The sequence below is a fragment of the Hermetia illucens genome, chromosome 6 (assembly GCF_905115235.1).
Source record: "Hermetia illucens chromosome 6, iHerIll2.2.curated.20191125, whole genome shotgun sequence".
Lineage (NCBI taxonomy): Eukaryota > Metazoa > Arthropoda > Insecta > Diptera > Stratiomyidae > Hermetia > Hermetia illucens.
The window spans coordinates 24,834,096-24,856,117 of record NC_051854.1 but is presented as its reverse complement, the minus strand read 5'-3'; the positions used below and the strand labels follow the sequence as shown (position 1 = coordinate 24,856,117).

Sequence of the window (22,022 nt, the reverse complement as noted above, 5' to 3'; positions counted from 1 at the left end):
GCGTATAGTACTGAATTATACTAGAATATCTGGCAGTATAGCTGTTTTCACTTAAAGAGGTCAGAAATCTTAAACTTTTTAATTCGCACGAGATAAGAAATTTATGTTTATCTGCATTTCACTCAATTTGTTTTGATTGCTCACATCAAGTGTCAGACATTCGTGATCTCCTTCAAACCCATTTCAAGTGTTCTAGTTCAAATTTAATCACCCAAGTAATGCCCCGCCAAAAGGACATGATCCCAGATATATTACTAACTCTGGCAGGTGCTGGTTTAATTTATGTTTTTGTCCGCCACCGAAAGGGGATTTACAACCGGCTGCAACGTGCCTTGGACTTCAGGAATCCCTTGCGTCATCAAAAAATTGAAGTGATTACAACTCCCGCTCGATGTCGTGAAATAGTCAGTGCGTTGAAACGGTAATTCCAATGCCTAGAATATGATTCAAGATTGCATGAGGTCATACTTATACATTTCATAGAGATTGTGAGAACTACAAAGTCCTTGGATTCGACTGCGAATGGGTAACTGTTGGCGGATCCCGACGACCCATCTCCCTACTCCAATTGGCTTCACAAAGCGGCCTATGCGGCTTGTTTCGACTCAATGCTCTTCGAAATATCCCAGCCGAATTAAGGGAGCTCTTACAGGACGAGGAAATCCTCAAAGTCGGCATAGTACCTCAAGAAGATGCTCGAGCCTTGGCCAAGGAGTATGGAGTCACCGTGGCAAGTACACTCGACCTACGACATTTAGCACTCAGAGCGGGTCGCAAGCCACTCGGCCTCAGCAAAATGGCTTACGATGTCCTGAACGTTGAAATGGATAAAGACTGGCGCATTCGATGCTCTGACTGGGAAGCAAACGAATTGACTGAGCGACAACTCAAATATGCCGCGAATGATGCGCACGTTGCAGTGGAAATTTTCAAATTTCTCATGGATGGATTGGTTCCTAGGTAGATATTGATGATGTCGAGAGTATTCTTATTAAAATGAATTCAGAGGGCTCTTGCAGAGCAATCGGAAGCGGTGGGAGAACATTTGGAGCTATTGCGAGCTATACCTGGACTGGAAGTTTACTGGAAATGGTGCAATTGGGTTGGGAAGCGTATCCTCACGAAATATGAAAGCGAAAAGTATGGACAAAGTGCAGTAAGTGTGTTGCTCCTTTTGCTGTTTTGCTTCTAAGATTGTTTCTATAATTAGAGGAGGAAATAAAACATCGACGAGGACATTGTATACACGATCCAGGATACTTTACGACAACTGCTTCCTACAAGCTCCAGATGGTGAACTGCTCTGTACTTGCGATAGGAAAAAGTCGAAGTGGTAAGTACAAGTTTGTTGATAGCAAGGTAGTACTCGAAATCTCCGCTTCTTAGGACCATGGAGAGAAAAACCTTTATTATCTTTCAACTATTTCGTTGTGTCCTATTCCGGTCCTCCGGGTTCCGGATATTTGTGCGGAATCAAATCCTACCCCGATAATCTCCTCAAGCCTGACCAATTTCAAAGTATAACGCATGTCTCCTGGGTTCGACACCATCCTCGTCTGGGCCGTGCATTGTAGCGAGTGTATTGTGGGGGCAGATTAAAATTTAACATTGCGCTTATCATCACTCCCAGCTATTGACCAGTTTAAAGGTGGTAATTCGACCCCAATCTTATCTTCGATGTCCGCTAGGGTCTTTTGCTGAAGGGTGGGTACATATTTGAAATGATGTTCCACATTAGCCGTCGGTCTCGACGGGTAGCGCTTCTTGTAACGCTCGACATCAGAAATGCCTTCAATTCTGTAAGTTGGGCACACTGCACACTGGAAAGTTCATTTCACATGCCGAGCTATATTTTGCTGGTATTGACGGATTATCTGAGAGACCATTCCCTGCTCTATGAAATGCTAGAGGGCCAGAGGAGGATGGAGATCACATTGGAGGTAGTACAGGGATTAATATTCTACCAAGGCGCGACATGCCAGAGGAGTTGTGCTTGGTGTGTTAGCAGATATGGCACTGAACGCGACCGGTACACGGATGAATGACTCATGGTTTCAGCCTTGTGCTGGAAAAAAACTGAAGTAGTCATCTTCACAGAAAAGAGAATCCCGATCCTGCGCGCCATATCGATCGGTCAGTTGACTGTATATTAGAAACTAACGATTAGATATCTTGCATCAAAGCCGTAAGCAAGGCTGCAGTTGGAATCTCGGCCGTAAATCGAATCTTGGGGGCCCTATACTTACCAGGAGGCATGAGCGTAACGCAGTCTTCTCTGCTCTACGGCGCAGAATGTATTTTATGGGTGGCTGTGATGGTAATCGCAAGAGAAGACCTATGGGAGGTGGTTGCTCGTGGGTAACGGCCTTAGAGTTCCGATCCCAGAGTAGTTTTCTGATGACGGCAGGGTGTTTCGTTGGTAGTTCGAAAGCGTATCTTTGCGGAAGTCCCAACATTCTGTGCGTAAATGCAATCCACCTACCCTATCCAAAAAATAAAAAATTAAACGCAATACAAAAGCCTAGTATAGCTTGCTAAATATATCAAGTCTTGTCCTTACCCCGAGCATGAAGGGCTTTTGATGTTTACCCTCTGGACCCGAAGTTTTGTTTGGCCATACCCTGCGGTAAATCTTCAGTAGCTCTACTGCGGGGAACCTAACAATGTACATCACGGAGGATTTTTGATAGTCATCGGCAATTACAGGCGTCGAAGAGAATCCTGCCGAAGAGTGTTGGAGGAGCATAGCAGCTATACGCGTTCACGCCACCTGCCATAGCTAATACAAACCTGTCTCATATAATTCTGTATGGTTTTGCCGCTACCAATCTAATCTGTGTGATCCATACATCATTGCCAACATCCTATCGGGTTTACTTCGAAGGTGGGCTGGAAATGCAACTCCTGAGCGACTCTTCAATGGTTGATGTTCTTTTTTTCGCCCTGAGTGAATTGGGGATGAAGAAGAAATCTTTCCTGCTTGCCATAAAAAGCAACTAAAGTAGAAATTAGTGGGCTGGTATCCTGTAAATTTTGAAACTTTATTGCTACCGAAGAGTCAACAAAGCTTCGGATAGGGACTGATCTCAAGTCTACGACCTTTGGCTATCGAAAACGGTTCTAGAATGTGGGCAAGGACCTCAACAACGAAAGGTTGACTCTTCAGAATGTTTGCTTTCTCTAACTGGTCATCCTCGGCCTAAGCGAAGTAGGATGGTGGGATTCTGGAGAGTATACCTGTCTCACGTTCCTGTCCACTTCCCGGCTTTCCTTTCGCTACGTCTCAACCGACTGGTCGCCTTGGAGCCCACTTACTGCAGGGACAGTTCCATTCCATTTAACTTCTTCAGGAATTAGTTTAGTTTCATTCAGAAAATCGCCGTATACTAGTGTCACTTTCGCTTTAGTGTCAGATTGTGTTCGAGGAGGTTTTCCGCCTGCATCACATAATGGACACTCAACTTCAGCACTCCAAGTCCATCTAGCGCGGCGTCGATCACTTTCCCTTCTGGGCAATGGATTGCAAACCTCTGGACTTGCTCATAACATGTATATCCAGTGGTTTTGTGGTTCCATTTTCACCAGAGATTTCCATTATCTGACTCATTGACCATTGCACACATCGTTCCCCTTCCTTAAGACTCGTCGTGCAAGCCTGGTTGGGGACAAAACTAAGCTATCACAAAAAAAGCGCACAGACTTACTGCTGATATTGTAACGTTGTCAAAATAACATTCCTGTCAGGTGTACTCTCGTTCCAGATCGTAAAAATAGAACCCTCCTTCCCCACTTGCTGGAATTGTGTAGGCTCGGTAAAGCTTGTACGATTGCTTCTCTACCCGGGGTACTTTAATTCAAAACAACGGCTTCCTGCACCCTCTTTCCACTGCCAGTTTACTTGCAGCTGCATCTCCAGAAAGTTCTGGTCCAGAGGGTCCTTATTTGGAAGCTGCCGAACAATTTGAAGCTTATTCTTATTGTGAAGTAATACTGGATGCGATCGACCAAAGTTTCTTTCGATATTATTTTATTACGATCGTTGCATTAACTTGAATGTCCAGAGCTGAACAAGGCTCCAACTCCGCTAGATACTTACAAGCAACACAGAAATTAAAATAAAGCCTATGTTCGTCCGATATGTGTCGGAAACCGCCCGCTCAGTTGGGTTTGACCGCCTTATCTGCTGGCGGACATGCATCTTCGTGTGCCTATTAATCGATGCTGCGATAACGGTGTGGGACTTCTCTGTCCAGATCATTTCATGACTGCTACGGCTTTGGCGGAGCAAACTGTAATGTTACATACATACATCAATAGGTATTTTATCTACATTCATGGAGGATGGTGCCTCTCGCATTAACCTCAGCATCAGGGATCAGTTTTTCCAAGGCCAGGTTAAAAACATAGAGCATCTCCTTCTCTTAGGACGATGTCGGTGTCGAATAGTCTCGAGAGTGATCCTGTTGCTTTTATCTGGCCTCGCACATTGGTCAGGGTGAGCCTAGTCAGTTTTACCAATTTCGTCGGGATATCGAATTCTCTCATGGCCGTGTACAGTTTTACTTTGGCTGTGCTATCATAGGCGAGCTTGAAGTCGATGAAACGATGGTAAACCGATGGCCAACAGTTTTTCCATCGCTTGTCGTAGAGAGAAAATCTGATCTGTTGCTGATTTGCCTGGAGTGAAGCCTCTTTGGTATGGGGTAATGATGTTCGGGGGCGTATTGGCCCAACCTAGGACTTTCGTTAACTGCTGTTATTGCAGTATATGTTAATTCTCACCTGATTGTCAGGGGGGAATCTAGGCAGTGTTGTTATTCGAGCCTGGAGCACCATGCCAACGAGAGAGTGCTTTGGGTCTATATTGGCTCCTCTATATATTTTGACATTCATCAAGGCTCAAAGGTGGCGGCGTTCAATCAACACGTGCTCAATATGGTTGAAAGTGGTGCCGTCTGGAGAGGTCCATATATGCTTGTGGATCGCTTTCCGCACCAACCAGATACTTCCAACAACCATTTTATGCCACACTGCTAATTAAATAGTCCGTAGTCTGCTACGATTGGTATCCTTATGTAAGCTACTAGAGCCAAAACTTCTCGTGCTCCGTTCTTAATTGGCTTTTAAAATCTCCGAGTATGATTTTGATATCATACCTGGGACAAGCTTCGAGGTTTCGTTTTACTGCCTCGTAGAAAGTATCTTTCTCCGAATCTGCAGTCTCCTCTGTAGGGGCGTGAACCTTAACGAGGTTATATTTCTAAATATGCCTCGCAAGCGCAGAGAACATAGCCTTTGGCTTATGTTTTCAAAGCCGATGACAGAATGTTTCTTTTTTTGGTTGACTAACGAACCTACTCGGAGCACATGGCTTAATAAATGGCTACTATAATATATGGTGTAGTGGTTCTTCTCCAGGAAACCGGTCCCGGTCCAGCGCATCTCTTGTAATTCGGTTACATCAGCCCTACATTGGGACAGGGTATTGGCTAGCAGCTTTACATCATTCGATGTGTACAGAGCGCGCATGTTCCATGAGCAAGTGCACAAATCGTTTGTCCGTTTTCGTTGCCGGATTCGTCGTTGTAACTTCCATCCAGTCCGAGGCTCCTTTTGTGGCTTCGTAACAAATTGTTTTCCATGTAGGATTGTCAGCCCTACTCAACCCCTAACCTGAAGGACCGGTTGGTATAATTTGTCCCGTTTTTAGGTACGGGAGACTTGCCTTCATCCTTCTCCGTCTGTAGCTTTTCGTTAAAAAAGATCTCTCAGCAGTCACCACTTGGAGGTGGAAATATGGTTTGGTAGTAGAACTGTTGGTGTTGGTTCAACAAGTGTTTTCTACGTTTTTCATGGGTACCAATCGACCTTTCTCCCTGGGACTTATACCACCCCTTTGACCACCAATTTTTTCCTTTTATTTATACCTAAAAGCACACAGTTTTATCTATATTTTTTGTTTGATTCTTACATACTATTCAATTACAACTTTTCACCATTAACAAGAGGTTCTCGGTAAATATGAAACAGGAGTGTTTTTCCTCCCATTTGTTTCTAATTTGGTTGTTATCTCCTTAAAGTTAAAATATCCACGACAGTGTACCTAGGCAAGTATCTCTTTAAACATTTGTATCTTAACAAATTATTCATCCTGAGCCATATTTGATTGAGAGTTATTTGAACTATTTTTAATTTTGGTCTACATTTTTTTTTGTTACCTTTGCAGGTACATTTCACAGAATCTAGGTACCCTCGTATCCGAAGACCCATATACAGTACGTCTAAATTTCGAACCAGCTGGACGTGCTGTCGGCGAAGTCGGTAAATATTACCAATTGGCGAAGGAGAATCAATGTGTTGTGTGCGGCCGAGCTGATGCATATATTCGTAAAAATGTTGTGCCAAGAGAGTACAGAAAGCATTTTCCAGGTAGGAGAATTGAAGATTTGCCAAAAGAAGTCTTCAGTATTAATAATATTTAAATCTATATCTCCTTTATTGCTGCATTCTTCCAAGGCTTATTATTTATGTCCCGTTTCAGTCGTAATGAAATCTCATACTTCCCACGATGTCTTACTGCTTTGTCCCAGTTGTCACCAGCGCAGTAACATGTCAGATTTGGCCGTTCGTCACAAGTTATCCAAAATGTGTGACGCTCCACTGTCGAATGAAGAGGGTGGAAAGAGGGCCAAGGAAGTGCCACAACTAAGGTGATATTTTTAATTTCAAAAAGGCAATTTCTCCGGAGCAAATACGTATTATAAAAAAGTCTTCAGTTTCCTGATTGCTTTTCAAATTATTTGTTTCGTTAAGGATTCAAAGTGGGAATTCCTTGCAGGTGAAACTTCTGATTATGAAACGTTCCCTCACTCACATTCCTAGAGTTAACACTTAAATTAATTCAAAAGGATTTATGTACAATTCACGATTAATTACTTTTTATGTGCTATTTTACAGGCAACTGAGATCGGCAGCTAGAGCGTTGCTTTATAATGTCGAAAAAATTCCAGAAGAAAAGAAAGAAATTTTACGGACCGTAGTGTTAGAAAATTATCCAAATGAGCTGGAAATTACTAATGAACTCCTAAATGAAGCTGCTGACATCGATATCATGTAAGTCATTTACTGAATTAATCTAAGTTTTAAAATACGCTCCCAATTTTTACGAATATTTTCCTCGGTTTAATCGCTGGGAAGAGACCTAAGCAGCAAATGTAGGGTACTCTCATCTAGGGCAATTCAATCGGTAGTGCTTTTGTCTAAATTTTCGAACACTGGGATTATAATTTAAAACATTGCAAATATTGACCAGGAGTACAGGAACGTCTATAGACGCATCGTGTTTACTCCTGATGTAATCCTCAACATTTCCGCAGCTCTATTATGTACATTGTTGTCTGCGAAAATTACTCTTATGCGTCACTTGATGGATTCGGGATCTTTATTACCCTTCCGCATCAAATCGAAATTGTTTGGAAGGTCAAGGATGGTGAAGGTGTTGATCGCCACCTTTTCTTGCGGACAACTTAGTTCCCAAAATGAGGTCGAAATATCGTTTAAATATAATTCGAATTTGCTGGTTGCAGTAGGTCATGTTGCTCGTAAGATATATCATCACAGATTGAATTTCACATTGCAGTTTTAAAGGCAAAGCTCAAGGAAACTGACCGCATAAAACGGTTCACAAAAGATTCAATTGAAGGGCAGGTTGCTATCAGTCTTCGGATTGGAGAATGCGCTTGTCAGACAGATAGCTGGAGAAAATATTTCCAAGACAACAAGGCTCAATATCCGTTGTAGCGGCATTGCAACAACTTACAATTCACTAACATTAAGTAACAATGTGTGATGGTGTTTAACCCATATTTAATTCATTAGCAAATTCTCAACGATCGGCGCAACGCAATGTCGGCTATGGATATCTTCATTATGGACGCGACCATAAGCAATTTGCTATCACATACAATATATACGTCTCCATAACCGCCTGTGCCTGTGGTTCCTAGTACTTATAGCTATAGTATGTGATTAGGTGAACGACGTAATGCGTTAATCTTTTTCCATTCCTCCGCCCATAGTTCTGAGCAGGAACTTCTCTAACAGTGATCATCCCGGTCCAGTTTCCCTCAGATTTAGCCATAAACCGTGTTTCCTGTTGCCTTCTTTGGACGAGTTTCCTCGATGGCCATAATAATGCAGTCGCATTAAATTGCTACTGTTTTATTTGTGGCGGGCCGGTGTGTTTTGCCCTGACAAGAATATTGAAGTCACCCGCAATATTTACAACTCAGCTATAATTTTTGAAATTTGTCCCAGGTTCGGGATTATAGTTCATCGTTTTCACATTCGTTTCCAGCAATTTTCTACACTTTTCTCTTTTCCCATACTTTTGGCGACTTTTCGAGATATGAACAAAACATAATTTCCATAAAATTGATAGACTTTGACGTTGAAATGTTATCTGGATCCTTAGATTTCAGCTTTTCCGTTATGATTTTAATAGTACTTGGCATTTAGAAAATTTACTTCCAAGAAAAGCAGAGCATACGACGATAGTCATCTCCAAACGAGGGAACAAATGGCGACATTCACCAAAAGGCTAAGGTAGACACGCAGTTTGTCCACCAAGAAAATGTCAGTTGCAATAGATATTTCAGAAAGTATACCTAATTTTGTAATTCAAAAAGCTCGAGAGAAGCAATTCGGTTTAACCGGATTGGGAAAATTATCAATAAAAGCCCTACTTAATGTCTAGGGAGCGACATAGACCACAAATATCACCTTACTGCTGGCTATGGATGGTTTATGATAGCAGCAGGAAGAATGGTGAATTAAACGCCAAATGCCAAATAGCGGTCCGCTGCAAAAGACCGAACGAATGCGGAGAAAATATTTGTGTGGCCATAATTAGCAAACCAAAGGGCGAACAGGTCATGCAGATGTGCGAAGAAAGATCTTTCAAGAAGTCTTGAAACACTCCAAGACCGAATTCGCAAGGACAACGGTGGAGAGAATTCCTGTTTACTCCGCAACGCTCACTGAACATGGGTTACCAGATCATGTGGTAGAACCAGATTTAGAAAAAGGAACCGGTAAGTTGTAACACAACTTCTGTAATTCAGAGGAAGTTGCGGTAGTATCAAAGAAGACGAAAAAGCATCTGCGAAACAATTTGAAATACATTATTTGAAGAACCAACGGGGATTGTTTCAAACGCAACGAAAGGTTCCGAAGAGGTCAGGGAGCGAACGATGGCGAGATTTGATGAATGTGCAGATTCTCGAACCACCGAGGTGTGGGACAACCGTAGACGAGAAATCTCCAGTTTTGGATTGAATTCCCAACAAAATTTAAAGCAGCTAGCCCAATCTATTTACGAAAACGTCCAAGGTGTGCTTGAAAGAAGGAATAAGCACATCCAAACCTAATAAGTTACCAGGATGTGCAGCATCATATCGCCCTATCTGTCTGTCAGACTTCTACGAAACGATTACAGCCTGGCCAAGCGAAAATATGGTTTCGACATGTAAACTGTGGTGCATACAAAGGCCTAGTAAGAGGCGTAGTTAGTGCCGTACTATGTTGACTTTGAATATTGACAGCGAATCCAAGACGCGCCGCTTGGAATGATATTTCCCTGTACTTGACTGAGCTACTTAAGAATGATTTATTGGTGAGTTCTCTTGTACGGGGCGGACACGGCACCTAAAGAGCACATTGTTGCAGCGGAGATAGCGTAAATTTCGTCAGTAATACAATCCCCAAATGTGAAAATTGGATAAGTATTCGAGGCTACGAACTCATCCCTAATATGACGGAATTATCTTTTTCGGGGAGCCACGGAGAAACAATACTCCACTTATTTCTTTGCAGAACATGAAGACTGTTATAGACCACGCCTTTACCACTTTATATATACAATCGCGGCCAATTGCAATTACATCGTTTTGTGGTCAAAATTGGGAATACAATAACCGTGGACTGTTATAGCGCTCCACGGTTCTTCGGTGTACATAAAGCATTCCATCGGAGCGAGAAATGATGAAATTCGATTTAACCGATAAGATCACATTCTCCCAATCATGAACAGTCTATCTTTAGTACTTGCTGACCCATTTGTTGTTTACATTTCATTGGGCGCGGCTATATATGTGGTTGTCGTTGTCCTCAACCACTCAACCATACCTACGCACTATTGCTGTTGGTTCGCTGAAATATGTTTCCGCTCCCTCAAAATCTGTTCTGCACTACGAGTCAAGTAACTTAAAGTTTGGTTCCATTGTCAGCAGAAGCAACGCTACCAAGGTAGAGAAATTGATCGACGTTTTCGGTATTTTACCCATTATTGCAGAATATTACGATGTGCTGTTAGATTGACAACCTTGATTTTGTTGGCATTTATTAGCCATATTCTTTTTCATTTGGCTAAAATGACTCAGTTTGAGAGGAAGTAGTTGTCATCAGCATAGTTGATGTGTTTCAGGAAACATTTTAGTCTTCTTCGAGCAAGGCAATTTAAAAGATGTCTCCGATGTTTAGAAGTACTACCATCGGCGGCAGAATACAATTTTATGGGACACCACTTGGGACTTTTAATTCCTTCGAAATTTTACTTCGATATAGCACGTGGCATTTGCGCCTTTTCATCTCATGAGCTGCTCGTCATGGTGTATAAGAAGCCTACTCTTTTCTTGATTCTACCGTCGAAATATTTGTTACCATGTGTAAGTTCTTTCTTGATGTGGTGTCAGTGCCCAAATTCTTATTTACGGTAGCTTCTGCGTCACTGAATAGCGTAATGGTAATTTCTGATTGTGCCGTACTTCCAGCTAGCAATCTTAGCGGCAAGAAGAACGCCAAAGCCCGACAAAGCGAACTTCGACATTTAACCTTTACTAGGCAGTTTAGTTCGGACATTCAACATGTGTCCGATAAAGACAATTTAGGAAAAAAGGTACTTCAGAGCCTGGAGTCGGAGTCCATATACAAGTTAAAGAATTTTCCTATTTTGGGCACACTTTTCATAAGGAAATTCTTCATTGGGGGCACGATCCTTCACGCCCCAGCATTCGGACAATGAACCGGCTAGCTTGTAATAACCTTTTCTAGCCGTCCATTACCAAGGACGTTAATTCTTGGGGTAGATAGTGCAACGCATGCCAGAAGTGTAAGGTCACTGCCATGCTAGCTAAAAATATTGCCTCACGGTCATTGGTCGGTGTAGGGCATTACAGCACAGTCATATGCTGAGGCCCTCTGTCGAGTGTGGATCCCGCGCTTTGGTGTCCCACCGTAATCATCACAGACCAAGGAACTCAATTCGAATCTATCCTCGCCTCAGAGGTCGGAAAGCTCCTTGGATTCAAACGCCAGTCCAATGGGATGCTAGAACGTTGGCATTGGACGCTGAAGGCAGTCGTTATGGTGCCCGATGAGTCTTCCTGATCGCTGCTCTTGCTTTTCGTTCTGCCTGAGTTCTTTGCAGCCGTCCGAGAATAGTTTGCTGCTAGCTCTGCTGATCTGGTGTATGCGGTGAATTTACGATTACCCGGCGACCTTGTCCTCGGCAAGGGAGTTCAACTGTTTCAATTGTGGGCGAGGTGTTGTGGCAGGGCGGTACTTAAAGCCCGCTTTATAACCCTGACTTCGCTGAGCAATGAGCGCGCTCGTCGAACACGCCGTTAACAGAATCTCGCAGCGAAGCAACTTTTTACGTTTAAACTGCCGTCGAACGAAATAAACCAAAATAATACAGTGCCTGCATACTGTTATTATAAAACCAGAGTCTTAAGCATAATTTAGCTTTTTCGTTTTCTTCTTCCTTTGGGGGGATATTTTTTCTGTTCGTACAAGGAGATGCAATATCTTAAAAAGACACGTCCGCTCCGCGGTTCGAACATCGTAGTTAGAGCGGGCCCGTGTGGGATTCGCACCCAGTAAAAACCACCCCCGGTCTCTCCAGCCCCAGCGCCACGAGACCACTACTAGGCACTTAAGACGTCAGCATCTCCGCAGCTATACTTTCCGGGTTCATATTCCTTCCCAGCGCTTGTTTCAGGCTCCCTTTCCATCGCGAATCTTGGGTAACGAAGTTACCACATGCTCTGCATCCTCCGGTGTGCCACTGCATGCATGACAATTCGGCGAATCATCCAGCCTAAAGCGGGGGTAAATACTACCACCGAATCCCGTGAGAAACTGGGTTTTTCCGTGTTTTCATATAAACCATTCCCCAAAGTTAGGTATGAGTCTGTGCGTCCCATCTGTTTGCCAGAGATAATGCAATCGTTACATTGCCGTATTCCTGCGTTCATGCCTAGTGTAGTGCACTCATTTCATTCGCCAGAATGTCAAGTGGGATAATACCCGTCGCTACAATCTTCCCTATTGTATTCAGCAGGCAGATCCATATGATGGTGAATCTCAAGGTGATTTATTTGGTTTAGGACGCGACACCAACTTTTGCTTTTTCCACTGGATAAAAAAACATTTCTTCTTTTAGGCTCCGCTGTTGTGCTGGTGAGGAAAAGGATTGGTAACAAATTCTTTCAGGGGGCGTAGACAGGTCACCTGGTGTGATCTTCGCAGTTTTTTCATTACCACCTTATAGACCCAACCCCAAGGGTTCATATGGGCATCTTCGCAAAATTATTTTCAGCGGTTCGTTTTACTTTTGCGAATCGCCTCCTTTAATAGGTCTTGTAGTTGTTTATACGTTTCCTCTTGATCGTCACTACTGGGTTTCCCCCTGAGCCTCTGCTAAAGTTTCCTTGTCCGCAAACATGCGGCTCGGAAAATTGTTTTTTCGTGTTCCACTAATAGTTGGACTGCATACTGGGGAAAAGTCACCCCTGGGCATAGTAACAATGAATCCTTTAGTCAGTCATTGGGTGATCTGAATGGCGCTTTTTATGGCCATACCATACACAAATATATCAAGCTCAAGCGCCGCAGAGAACCTGTCCCCCTCGAAAACGTTCATTCTATGGGTGATTCCAGGTCCTTTCCCCTGACAGTGTATGGTGTTTCAACATTCGCGGGTACCACGGCTAGCTCCGCGAATACTTCGAACCGAGCACGCCCTCACACAATAGTTTTCCGACTGACCAATCAAGAGCCCACACAATAAAATCACCTCCTGTGATTATCGTCCAATGTCCTCTTGAATCCAAAATCTAGGCGCTCAATATTTGCCTACACTCGTCAAAAGTAGTGCTGGGTGAAGCATAGCAGCTGTATATGTGAACTCAGTTCACATGCTCTGGTGAAGCCTTTTTTTGGGTGCTCCATTATTTCCTGGAAAGCCCATAGCGCTGCTTGCTCCGTTTGATCCTTGACCCAAGTGCCAGCACCTATATTCCGATATGGCTCACTAATTATGGCCTCATCAATATTTTTCTCGTGCATGGTTTGCGAGAGTAGATCCTGTGCCGCCTGGGAGTGGTTGAGGTTGATTTGTATCAACCTGATTTGCGACTGGTGTTGAGAACTCTCCTAAATTCTGAGCACCTCCTTTCCTTTGCACAATTGGCAATTTGCGTCTGTTTCAAAGTAGTGGCTTTTGTGAACCTCCACTCCACAGTTCCTGTATTGCTTCAACCTGTCATCGGCAGTGGAACATACCTTCACGATGTGACCGAAGCCAAGGCATCTACGGCATATTCTTACTCTCCTTGCTGCCAACAGTTTGAGGGCCGCCTCCACTGGTAGATTGATGATGGCAACTTACGTTCCACCGTAGGCTTTCCATAGCGTCTTTATCATTAACTCTAAAAGTCTAATAATGGCTTTTCCAAAGCCTCGTGAACCTTCTCCTTCATAGTGACCTCATCTATATCCTTGCAGAATATAGAGATCTCTTCCTGTTAGCCTGGATTTCGATTTCTCGTCCCAAAGACTTTCTAATTTGACTCAAGAATTTGTCCGTCGTTGTATCCTTGGACTTTTTGAGCTCCAACTTAAGGTCCTTCCTGAGATCATCTACTGCGGCTAACATTATCTCTCAAATTGGTAAGTTCTAGGTCCGTGTTCACTCTCCTGTCTGAATGTTAGCGTATGGCATTTCGCCTCGTTTGCAGATGATAATAACCTCCGGTCGTCTCTTCCTCCTATCTCTCTTTTTCCAAGGTGCCCCCTTTCTCCAGGCTTCCACATCATCCTTCGGGGGTTCACACTCTCCCCGGAATTGCGGCTACATGAGTTTCGCCAACAGCTTAAGCCGTCCTCCATACCTGCTCCACTTTTTGGGAATTAAGCCCTTTGTTCTCTTATTGTTGCGGGCCACTTGACACGTTCGACCGTTCGAATAGTCTTTTCCTCTCCCGACTTTTGAGTGGGCGCCACTTTTGTTGTCTGGCTTACTTCTTCGTTCGATGCCTTCACTCCAATTTCATCCTAGGTAGTGGTTAACGCCAATATGATGCCTCTTATCATGACCCTTATATTCTGATGACTATTCCAGCGTTCCTTGATAAATTCGCAAAACTCGCAAGATTTTATTACCCAGTGTGATAAAGGCAGCTCCCAGCTGTTCGGTGCAACCAACCTCGTTCGGGTAGCTACACGCAATTGTTTCCTCCTTCCCGTATCCCGCTACACTCCCCTTCTTCGGAATGCAAATTTGCGGGACCTTATGCCAGTAAGGGCGAGCTTCTTCTGAAGGGGCCGTAAAGGAACCAATTCTACTCTCCCAAAACGTTCGTAAGGTTCTCACTAATGAGACATTGTGGTCATAAGATATCGGCGGCCAAGAGCCCGCTTGTCCACGCCCAAAAACTACCAGTATTGAGATTCCGAAGCCCTGCACGGTAACTTTAAGTCTATTCTTCTCCTCCATGGTTGGTTGCATGGCTTGGTATCCTTCACATAGCTAATTTTTATCCACGGTTGGGTGTTTTTATTCTCACCTACTCGGCCTGAGCAAAAGCATGCCTATATGCGCCTAATTGCAGCACGCCCGCATCACATCCGCTGAGCGTTTCTTGATTCGCAAAAAGGGACGTGGCTAATGGAAGACTTTGCAACTCCCTTTATTGTCCCCATTCTTAATTAACTGTGCCGTTTATGATTGAATAACTTTCCGAATTGCCTTAGATGCGATAGTGACCCCGAAGACCCAAGACACGTACGTTCTGTTGTCCCAAGTCCGAAATTGAAAGAAAGAGATTGACTGACGCTCTGAAAGCGAACGTGAGAATATGAGCCAGTGGATGCAGTGTCGGGGTGACAAGGCTGGCTCTTGCACAAAGAAAAATGTGACGAAAATCCGCGCCCAAATCAAGAGGGACAAATGACGAAAAATCATACGAGTTTGCTGAGAAGCAAGGAGTGATCAACGAGATCAAAAGTGTCTCCGAAGCTTTTAAACATCTCTTCCTGCGTTCCGAGCTTCGCAACGAGAAGTTGCTGACTGTTGAGTCGTCAGTGAAACCCCTGTTGTTTGTTGTTGCCAGACAAATAAGGTGACGGGTCGGAAAAAGTGTAAGATGAAACGAATCCAAAATTTTCGAGGATAAAAATTAAAATCAATTCTCCACGGCTACCTTGATATTCTCCCAACGACCCCTTCCACGTAGGAAATCGCAAATGAATATCTATTGAAGAATTACTCGTTTCAGGGAACAAATCGACGGCTACGTGTCACACGGCGAGAAGGTTGTTGACGCTTTCAAAGACAAGTTCGGCGGCTTAATTGAATTAGAGAAGCTTTGGCGCGAGCATTTCGTCAACACAATGCATCCGAAATTCCTCCCCGAATTCTGGTCAATCAACCACAACGAGAATCGGTAAATTGGGATAAGCAAAAAAGTGTTGAATAAATTAAAGTGCAATCCACGCTTTTCCGTAGACTTGAAATACGCTTGAACGAGGGCCGAATCAAGGAGGATGACATCAAGGTCGCTGGCCTGAAACTGACTAACAAGGATTCGGACGAGATTGCAGTGGATCAGAAGGATACAGCCGGCGGTACATAGCCAACGTAGTGGACCGACAAAAGCAAACTTTCTTTTGGTGTAAATCACATATCAGCTTTATTTTGCCTATTGGAAACTGCTTTCTCGCTTATTTTCGTTACAGTACACGTACAAACTAACTACACACTTATTTGCGACAGTCAATCGAAATGTTATATTTACAAATACTTTCTTTGCCTATTTCCTCTCGTTTAAAAATTATTTACATTGTTCCGGTCCAGATTCTCACTCTGCGACGTTCATTTTGCTTCCATCACGACTTCCTACCGCAAAAACATATTTTTTCTAACTAAATAAATTCAATACCTTCGTATTTGAGATTTGTTGGAATTTTTTCTTCTTTCAGCAGAATTTCGCCGGATTGGGTGAAGGCGGTTATGTAGGTTGCCGTTTTGCCGTTCAATTCCTCAGTTTTTAGTGCCACAATGACGTTGTCATTGGTTCCCGGGATGAACTTGAAGCTGGAGAAGCCATGCGAGGGGATGATTTTCCCGACTTTCGAGGATTTTATGTCGACGAAATATTCGTCAGTACTTATTAGGTAGTTGCAGCCCATGAGCTCGTCACGGGTTTCGTTGTATCTGCAATGGAGGGAAGGGGTGGATGCGTTTATGTGGAAAGAGGCCCCAGGAACTTACTTTTCATGAGAGCACCTCCTTGGCAAGAAATACCACCGCCTGTGGTAATCGGACCACATCCCCGACTCGTGGATCATGTAACCAGGCCATTTGATGCCGATCACCTCGCGAATCGCTTTGTAGTTGTTGATCCAGTTGATGTGCTTGATCTGAACAGAAAAACAATTAAAAATTCTCCCTCAGGCTTCAAAGTGTTCGCGACATACTTCCCCAGTTGGCGACACAACTTTCACATGCATCGGATTCTCATTTTCGTATTCCCCCGCGCTTGTTGTCCACTCTTTCCCCATGGAGCCGACGTAAAGCTGCCTGTCTTTCACGGTCGCCCACTCCGCCTTGAATCCCTTGTTCAAATGTCCATCCCCATCGGTCATCAGCACCCACGGATAAGCCTTGTCCTGTTCGATTTCGTAAATGATCCCAGTGCGATCGTCGAACGAGAGGAGCTTCCCGTTGAAGACGATCAAATCCGACAATTCCATGCCGCGTCCTTTCAAAGAAAACCCAGACTTTAGTTCAACAGGTTCCACGCTGTCCCATGCAACCGATACCGTCCGTTTCGAGGGCGTGTAGCTCAGGTAACCTTTCTTCAGGTAACTTCGCCAAATATTCGGTTCCGTCTTGCTTTTGGAGTCAGTGTCCAAGTCTGCGATGATACCGATTCGGTACGTGTAAACGCCTACGGGGAGCAGATAAAACTTGTGAATTTCAGCGATAAAAAGTTCCAGGTTCGCTTACCATTCGTGACGATCGGCGGAGTCAGTGGATATGTTGCGTTGTAATACTGTGAGCTGGCGGCGTTCCTGGCAAGCCAATTGTCGGAATATGACGTGGAGTTCGGCCTCACGTAGAAGAATATGAAGAAAAGTGCGCCCAAGGCGAAGACCAGAAGCGCTGCGTGGAAATGAAAGCGAAAACTCCGGTTGCCGAGGCGGTACGTTGGGGGCGAGCGTAGCGCTTGCCGCCAATCCCGGATGTACATGTTATGGGAGCGCGACGGGTCGACGATTAGTGCGGATTTCATTTGTTCACTTATCGACACATGTTTCCTAAGGGCAGAATGTAACTCGTTTGACGCCGAATGTGTGGAAATCCAACGCTGCTGGTTGCTTCGCGCAGACGATCCACCGACGGAGAGGTGTAATGTGAAATGTCAATTACACGTCATTTACAAGTTTTCATTCATAACCTCTTGTCAGTGGATTGTTGACATAAGGCTCTAGCACATTTCGCTGGTGAGAATTCACCACTGCGGTGTGGTGAAATTTCGTAACGCTGATCTGCTGAAGAAATCGTCGTTACAATAAATCAAACGCTACTTCAATAATTAACCCTATTGAAAAGAACAGTCATGGATAGTTCGAATTCTTTCTGAGTTGTAAAAATGACAGAGGAAAATATCATCATCATCAACGGCGCAACAACCGGTATCCGTTCTAGGCCTGCCTTAATAAGGAACTCCAGGCCTTCCGGGAGCCGCGCCGAGGCCCATCAATTCGATATCCCTAAAAGCTGTCTGGCGTCCTGACCTACGCATCGCTCTACCTCAGGCAGGGTTTGGCTCGTCTTCTTTTTCTACCATAGATATTGTCATTATAGACTTTCCGGGTGGGATCATCTTCATCCATACGGATTAAGTGACCCGCCCACCGCAACCTGTTGAGCCGGATTTTATCCACAACCGGACGGTCATGTTATTGCTCATAGATTTCGTTATTATGTAGGGTACGGAATCGTCCATCCTCATGTAGGGGGCCAACAATTCTTCGGAGGATTCTTCTCTCGAACGCGGCCAAGAATTCGCAATTTTTCTTGCTAAGAACCCAAGTCTCCGAGAAATACATGAGAACTGGCAAGATCATAGTCTTGTACAGTAAGAGCTTTGACCCTATGGTGAGACGTTTTGAGCGGAACAGTTTTTGTAAGCTGAAATAGGCGCTGTTGGCTGCCAACAACCGTGCGCGAATTTCATCATCGTAGCTGTTATTGGTGATTTTCGACCCTAGATAGGAGATAGGAGGTCTCAAAGTTGCAGTCTCCTCTTCCTCTTCATTGTTTTCGTTTGACCAGTGCGATTCGATGTTATTCGTTTTTTTGGTTTTGGCGCTGACGTTCTGCAGCCCAAGATCTCGCGCCAATCGCTCGATCTGGATGAAGGCAGTTTCTACGTCTCTGGTCGTTCTTCCCATGACGTCGATACCGCCAGCAGCTGGACTTGAAGAGGATAGTACCTCTTGCATTTACATCAGCATCACGGATCACTTTCTCGAGGGCCGGGTTAAAGAGGACGCATGATAGGGCGTCCCCTTGTCGTAGACCGTTGTTGATGTCGAATGATCTTGAGAGTTATCCTGCTGCTTTTATCTGGTCTCGCATATTGGTCAGGGTCAGCCTAGTCAGTCTTATCAATTTCGTCGGAATACCGAATTCGCTCATGGTCGTGTACAATTTTACCCCGGCTATGCTATCATAAGCGGCTTTAAAGTCGATAAAGAGATGGTGCAACTGATGTCCATATTCCACCAGTTTTTCCATCGCTTGCCGCAGAGATAAAATCTCATTTGTTGCTGATTTGGCTGGAGTGAAGTCTCTTTGGTATGGGCCAATGGTGTTCTGGGCGTATGGGGCTATCCGGCCTAGCAAGCGGAAAATATCTTATAGATGGTACTCAGCAACGTGATACCTCTACGAGTATAATTGCTACACTGTGTGATGTCTCCCTTTTTATGCATGAGACGTCAGGCATTGATTCGCTGTCCCATACCTTGAGCACAAGTTGATGAACTACTTGGTGTAATTGGTCGCCTCCATATTTAACCAATTCTGGCTGTAATTCCATCGGCTCCTGGCGACTTATGATTTTTAAGCCGATGAATTGCACGGACTGTTTCTTCTATACTTGGTAGTGGCAGTATTTGTCCGTTGTCTTCAGTTGGCGGGACCTCCAACTCGCCGATGTTCTGGTTGTTCAGTAGCTCATCAAAGTACTCAACCCATCGCTCTAATATGTCCATTCTGTCGGAAATCAGATTTCGCTCTTTGTCTCGGCAGGATGAGCATCGAGATGTATAAGGGTTCATCCTGCTGATTTGTTGGTAAAACTTGCGCACCTGGTGCGGTTGCTCCCTGTACTTTTCTACTTCACAGACTTGTTGGTTCTCCTAGGCTTCCTTTTTCCATCTGTGAAGCCGCTTCCCCGCTCGGTGGAGTTCGTGATAAGTCTCCGCGCGTGCCCACGTCCTTTGGGAATGCAACATTATTCTGTATACAGCATCCTTACGTTCCGCTGCTTACATTCATCGTCAAACCAGTCGTTCCGACTCTTTTTACGGCTGGAGCCAACTATGTTTGTGGCCGTATTTATGATAACTTTCTTCAGGTGATTGTGAAGATCATTTGTTGATGCTTCATCTCCAAGATCTCCGTTGACTGCGGTTATTGCGGCATCCATTTGCCTCTTATAAGTGTAGCGGAGGGCTGTGTTGTGGATGGCTTCAGTGTTAACTCTCACCTGATTGTCAGAGGGGATTCTGGGTGGTGTTGTTATTCGAGCTCGGAGCAACATGCCAACAAGATGGTGATCTGAGTCTATATTGGCATACATATAGGGGGTTCTGACATTCAAGGCTGAGAGGTGGCGGGGTTCAATCAGCAATTTGGTTGAAAGTGGTCTCGTCTGGAGAAGCCCACGTATGTTTGTGGACCGCTTCCTGCGCAAACCAGGTACTTCCAACAACCATTTCCCTGCTAATTGGATAATCCGCAATCCGTTATCATTTGTATTTTCGTGTAAGCTATGGGAGCCAACGTATCGCCTGAATATGGGTTCCTTCCCTACTTGGCTGTTAAAATCCCCAAATATGATTTTGATATCATATCTGGGACAGGCTTTGAGGGTTCGTTCAACTGCCTCCTAGAAGGTATCCTTCTCCGACTCTGTAGTCTCCTCTGTAGGGGCGTGAACGTTAATGAGGCTTATATTTCTAAACTTGCCTCGCAAGCGCGAGTGCATAGCCGTTCGCTTATGTTTTCAAAGTCGATAACAGGTTTCATTTTTTGGCTGACTAAGAAAACCTACTCCGAGCACATGGTTTACCGGATGGCCACTATAATATCATATATGGTGCAGCAGCTCTTCTCCAGGAAACCGGTCCCTGTCCAACATATCTTCTGTAACGCTGTTACATCAGCCCTATATTGGGACAGGGTATCGACTAGCTGCTCATCAGCTTCATCTCTGTACAGGGAGCGCAAGCTCCATGAGAAAATGCGCAAATCATTATTCCGTTGTCATTGCCGGGTTCGTCGTTGTAAAATCCGTCCAGTCCGTTTGCGCCAGCTATTACCTCTTCATCTGATGAAAATTGATATCTACGTAAGAAGTTTTTGAGGTGTGGGAAGAACCAGAAGTTAGAGGAAGGTAAATCTGGCGAATAGGGTAAAGGTTGCAACAATTCTGATTTTAATTTCATGATTTTAGCTATGGTTTTGTGAGATGTGGGATCAGATGCGTTGTCTTCATGCAAAATTACTTTTTTCTTCTGCAAACCAGGTCTTTTCTCATGAATTTTCATATCCAGCTGATCCAAAATGTTACAGTAATAATCTCTTTATTTTTATTTTATTGTTTTCCCCAGTTTGGAGGTAATCCACTAACAAAATTCTTTTATGGGCTCCCCTAATTCTATCTGTGTCACTCGACGATTTTCCAAAATCACAGGATATGGTTTTGGTTGGTTTGGACGTTCAGCATGTGGATCTTCTTCAATGTTTGTATGACTTCCTTCAAATTCACCAGCCCATTTATAAACTGTAGTTTTCAAAAGAGCAGATTTACCTAACACATTTACCATTTCATTTAATTTTAAATCTCCATTGGCCTCAAAGGTTTTTCCAAAAAGACGCAATAAGACGAGCCCGAGCATAATGCGCAATACGATTCCAGCTGCCAGCGCTTTTCAGTATCTCTCTGACAATGTTGTTTGCAGAGAGTTCCCCTGTGTCTGCATAAAGTTGCTGACGAAAGCCATCCCATGTGTTCAGCGTCGTCCGCAACTCCATTGCAGAACACACAATCAGGAGGTCGCGCCTTCCCGATCGTGTGTAGGTAAGACTGAAAACCTCCATGCCCACTTAGAAGTTGGGTAAGGAAGTAATCAATCTCACCATGCGTTCGGTTCAACCACGGGTCTAATTTATCGATGAGCCCCGCAGTCCATCTGCCCCTTAGCTCATTTTGCAAAGAAAGTTGCCACTCGGCAAGGGTGCGTTGACGTTCTTCACGGGCAACAACCTCTCTTAAGCTTTCACCCTTACGACGGTAGATGTCTTTGCGCTCCTTGGTAAGGAGGGCAACGGGGATCACTCCCGCGATCACCATCACAGCCGGTTTGAAGACGGTGCGATAAGC

General features: G+C 44.3%; 2 protein-coding genes across 3 annotated transcripts; one reads left to right on the top strand and one right to left on the bottom strand.

Moving 5' to 3' along the window:
* The first annotated feature begins 42 nt into the window (after window positions 1-42).
* On the top strand, window positions 43-16,287 carry LOC119658759 (exonuclease 3'-5' domain-containing protein 2). Of its 2 annotated transcripts, XM_038066453.1 has the most exons (10): window positions 43-59; window positions 127-421; window positions 484-960; window positions 1,007-1,156; window positions 1,211-1,333; window positions 6,227-6,429; window positions 6,542-6,710; window positions 6,958-7,113; window positions 15,618-15,785; window positions 15,848-16,287. In XM_038066453.1, the coding sequence occupies exons 2-10, from the start codon at window positions 219-221 to the stop codon at window positions 15,972-15,974; spliced, it is 1,776 nt and encodes a 591-aa protein (XP_037922381.1). In that variant the 5' UTR covers window positions 43-59; window positions 127-218; the 3' UTR covers window positions 15,975-16,287. The 2 variants fall into 2 exon arrangements, with proteins under 2 accessions (XP_037922381.1, XP_037922380.1); XM_038066452.1 differs by lacking the exon at window positions 43-59 and having other exon boundaries at window positions 70-421.
* On the bottom strand, window positions 16,007-17,787 carry LOC119658760 (soluble calcium-activated nucleotidase 1). Its single transcript, XM_038066454.1, has 4 exons — window positions 17,351-17,787; window positions 16,819-17,291; window positions 16,613-16,761; window positions 16,007-16,555 (listed from the first exon to the last, which is right to left on the bottom strand). Exons 1-4 carry the CDS (start codon window positions 17,634-17,636, stop codon window positions 16,264-16,266), a joined length of 1,200 nt encoding a protein of 399 aa, XP_037922382.1. The 5' UTR covers window positions 17,637-17,787; the 3' UTR covers window positions 16,007-16,263.
* Window positions 17,788-22,022: the final 4,235 nt, after the last annotated feature.

Coding starts and splice junctions, on each gene's coding strand:
- LOC119658759 (XM_038066453.1), top strand. CDS start 219: ATGCCCCGCCAAAAGGACATGATCCCAGATATATTACTAACTCTGGCA. Junction 961..1,006: donor ATGGATGGATTGGTTCCTAG/GTAGATATTGAT, acceptor AAATGAATTCAG/AGGGCTCTTGCAGAGCAATC. Junction 6,711..6,957: donor AAGGAAGTGCCACAACTAAG/GTGATATTTTTA, acceptor GCTATTTTACAG/GCAACTGAGATCGGCAGCTA.
- LOC119658760 (XM_038066454.1), bottom strand. CDS start 17,636: ATGAAATCCGCACTAATCGTCGACCCGTCGCGCTCCCATAACATGTAC. Junction 16,762..16,818: donor TTGTGTCGCCAACTGGGGAA/GTATGTCGCGAA, acceptor TTTTCTGTTCAG/ATCAAGCACATCAACTGGAT. Junction 16,556..16,612: donor AGGAGGTGCTCTCATGAAAA/GTAAGTTCCTGG, acceptor CCTCCATTGCAG/ATACAACGAAACCCGTGACG.